This window comes from Etheostoma cragini, chromosome 12 (assembly GCF_013103735.1).
Source record: "Etheostoma cragini isolate CJK2018 chromosome 12, CSU_Ecrag_1.0, whole genome shotgun sequence".
Taxonomy (NCBI): domain Eukaryota; kingdom Metazoa; phylum Chordata; class Actinopteri; order Perciformes; family Percidae; genus Etheostoma; species Etheostoma cragini.
The window spans coordinates 790565-792803 of NC_048418.1; the positions used below are offsets into that span (position 1 = coordinate 790565).

At 45.2% G+C, this 2239-nt stretch overlaps 1 protein-coding gene across 2 annotated transcripts in view; it reads right to left on the bottom strand.

Moving 5' to 3' along the window:
* Positions 1 to 2239, bottom strand: part of saga (S-antigen; retina and pineal gland (arrestin) a) — a 17903-nt gene that overhangs the window by 9694 nt on the left and 5970 nt on the right. For both annotated transcript variants that reach the window (XM_034888733.1, XM_034888732.1), the window contains exons 3-5: positions 1548 to 1608; positions 470 to 514; positions 53 to 252 (exon numbers count right to left, since the gene is read on the bottom strand). In XM_034888733.1, coding sequence (XP_034744624.1) covers positions 53 to 252; positions 470 to 514; positions 1548 to 1608 — 306 coding nt within the window. The remainder of the gene's footprint in view (positions 1 to 52; positions 253 to 469; positions 515 to 1547; positions 1609 to 2239) is intronic.

Below are 2239 nucleotides of genomic sequence, written 5' to 3' on the forward strand. Positions count from 1 at the left end.
TGTTCTAACAGCCTCACGCAGCCTGCGGCTCTAATCAGTCGCCCCGCCTCACCTCGAAGAAGAACGGGTAGGCGTTGTTCCCCAGCTTGTGCAGCAGCTTGGCCTGCATGCTGGTGTGGATCCCCTTCTCCAGGTCCTGCAGAGGCGGGTACACCTGGCGGGTGGACACGTACAGCTCCCTGCGGAAGGCGATTCCCATCACGTCCATGTCGTCTCTGCCGTAGCGGAAGGTGCAGGACAGGGTGACGAACACTGGGGGCAGAGTAGAGACACCGGCACTGTGATGACTGGAAACTAGTCTAAAGTCAAGTATATATTCAATAAGTAAAGCTACTTCAGGGGGAAATTAAACTTAATTTTAAGAGTTGGAGACTAGAAAGCTCCATAGAGGCTTCATGTCAGACCTTATAGGACCTGGTTCAACAGCCTGTAATAATGCTAAAAAGTGACATTGTGCTTGGACGCTGACCTTTCCTCCGCTGCAGAGCCTCAGGATCGATGATGATGACGCCATCTAGTGGTGAGAAAAGGTCAGACATCTTTAGGCAATTACAAAGGGAGGAGGAGGAGGATCAAAATGTGTGTTATAACTATTTAAATAAGCCTTCTTCAGATAGTGTAATAAATGTGTTGAGTCCCTGTATGCAGCAACGGTTTCTTATTTTGAGTGAGGAGTCGTTTTCCTCTTTCATGATTCAGTCATTTTGTTCAGTATCATTTACAGATTAAACTTTGTTGATGATATGACACGTCAACATTAAAAGAGAATAAGGGTTTAAAGCTGTGGAAGGCAATTCTTTTTATAGCCTCATGGCCAGAAGTGTTCATAACCTTCTTCAACACATTGTAATTCAAGTGTTCAGAGTGAAAACTAGACTTCTGCTCCTCCTCTCGGCTGTTTTGAGGCTTTAGATAATCTAGCTGCAACGGTAGACTTAGGTCAATCGCAGGACATTTATGAGAGAGAGAGAGAGAGAGAGAGAGAGAGAGAGAGAGAGAGAGAGGGAGGGAGGGAGAGAGAGAGAGAGAGAGAGAGAGTTTCTATTGGCTGTTATGCACATGCTAACAGAGAGAGAGCTGCAAGACGAAGTCTCACTCTACTACAAAGATGTTTTTGCTCTCTACCCGACCAAAGCTTCAAGGAGGAAGATAACTAAACTAACTTGGATCTTTATAAAGAAAAACTTATGCTCCGCCTGAAAGGCCACACAAATCCATACGTCTGGCTAAAATTAGCTGTAATAATTAGGGTGAATATAAGCAAACATAAATAATAGTTTGAGCCCGAAAACCCCAAAAATGTGGATTTGGTGCATCCCTAATTTTAGAGTAAATGTGGTCTGTGCTTAAAGAGCATTGGCTTCAGCACCCAGCCTGATCCTCTTCCATCGTCAGATGCTGAGAAGCCGAGACTCAAGAAATAGTGAAGCAGATTATGTTTTGCTTTGTTTGCATCAGGAGCAGATAAACATCTCAGACCCTCAGGGACTCACATCAGACGCGTGACTGCTCGTTTACTGGAGGGTGTTTTTAGTGGGAAAACTCACCCACTGGATCCACAAAGTCCACATGGTCGATGAAGTCTCTTCTCCCCATGTAGACTCCAACCTGAATCAGAACAACAGATACTTAAACAGGACACTTTGTAATTATTAAAACTTGTCTCTGTCTCACTAGTATTTGGACTCGGACTTGTCTCGGCCGCTGGACTTGCCCAGTATGGCTTCTGGTCTGGACCGAGTCCAGGTGTCTTTATGATGTTGATAATAATATTGGAGGGAAAGTGAAACCCAAAATGATTGTCTTGATACTGTCATGCATAAGACCTTTAATCTGTCCTGGACTCGGTCTTGACTCTGACTCGAACCTCTTTGGACTCGGTCTTGACTTGGACTCGATCCTCTTTGGACTTGGTCTTGACTTGGACTCAAAACTCTTTGGACTCGGTCTTGTCTTGGACTCTATCCTCTTTGGACTCAGTCTTGTCTTGGACTTGATCCTCTTTGGACTCAGTCTTGTCTTGGACTTGATCCTCTTTGGACTCAGTCTTGTCTTGGACTTGATCCTCTGTGGACTCAGTCTTGTCTTGAACTCGAACCTCTTTGGACTCGGTCTTGACTTGGACTCGATCCTCTTTGGACTTGGTCTTGACTTGGACTCGATCCTCTTTGGACTCGGTCTTGTCTTGGACTCAAACCTCTTTGGACTCAGTCTTGTCTTGGACTCAAACCTCTTTGGA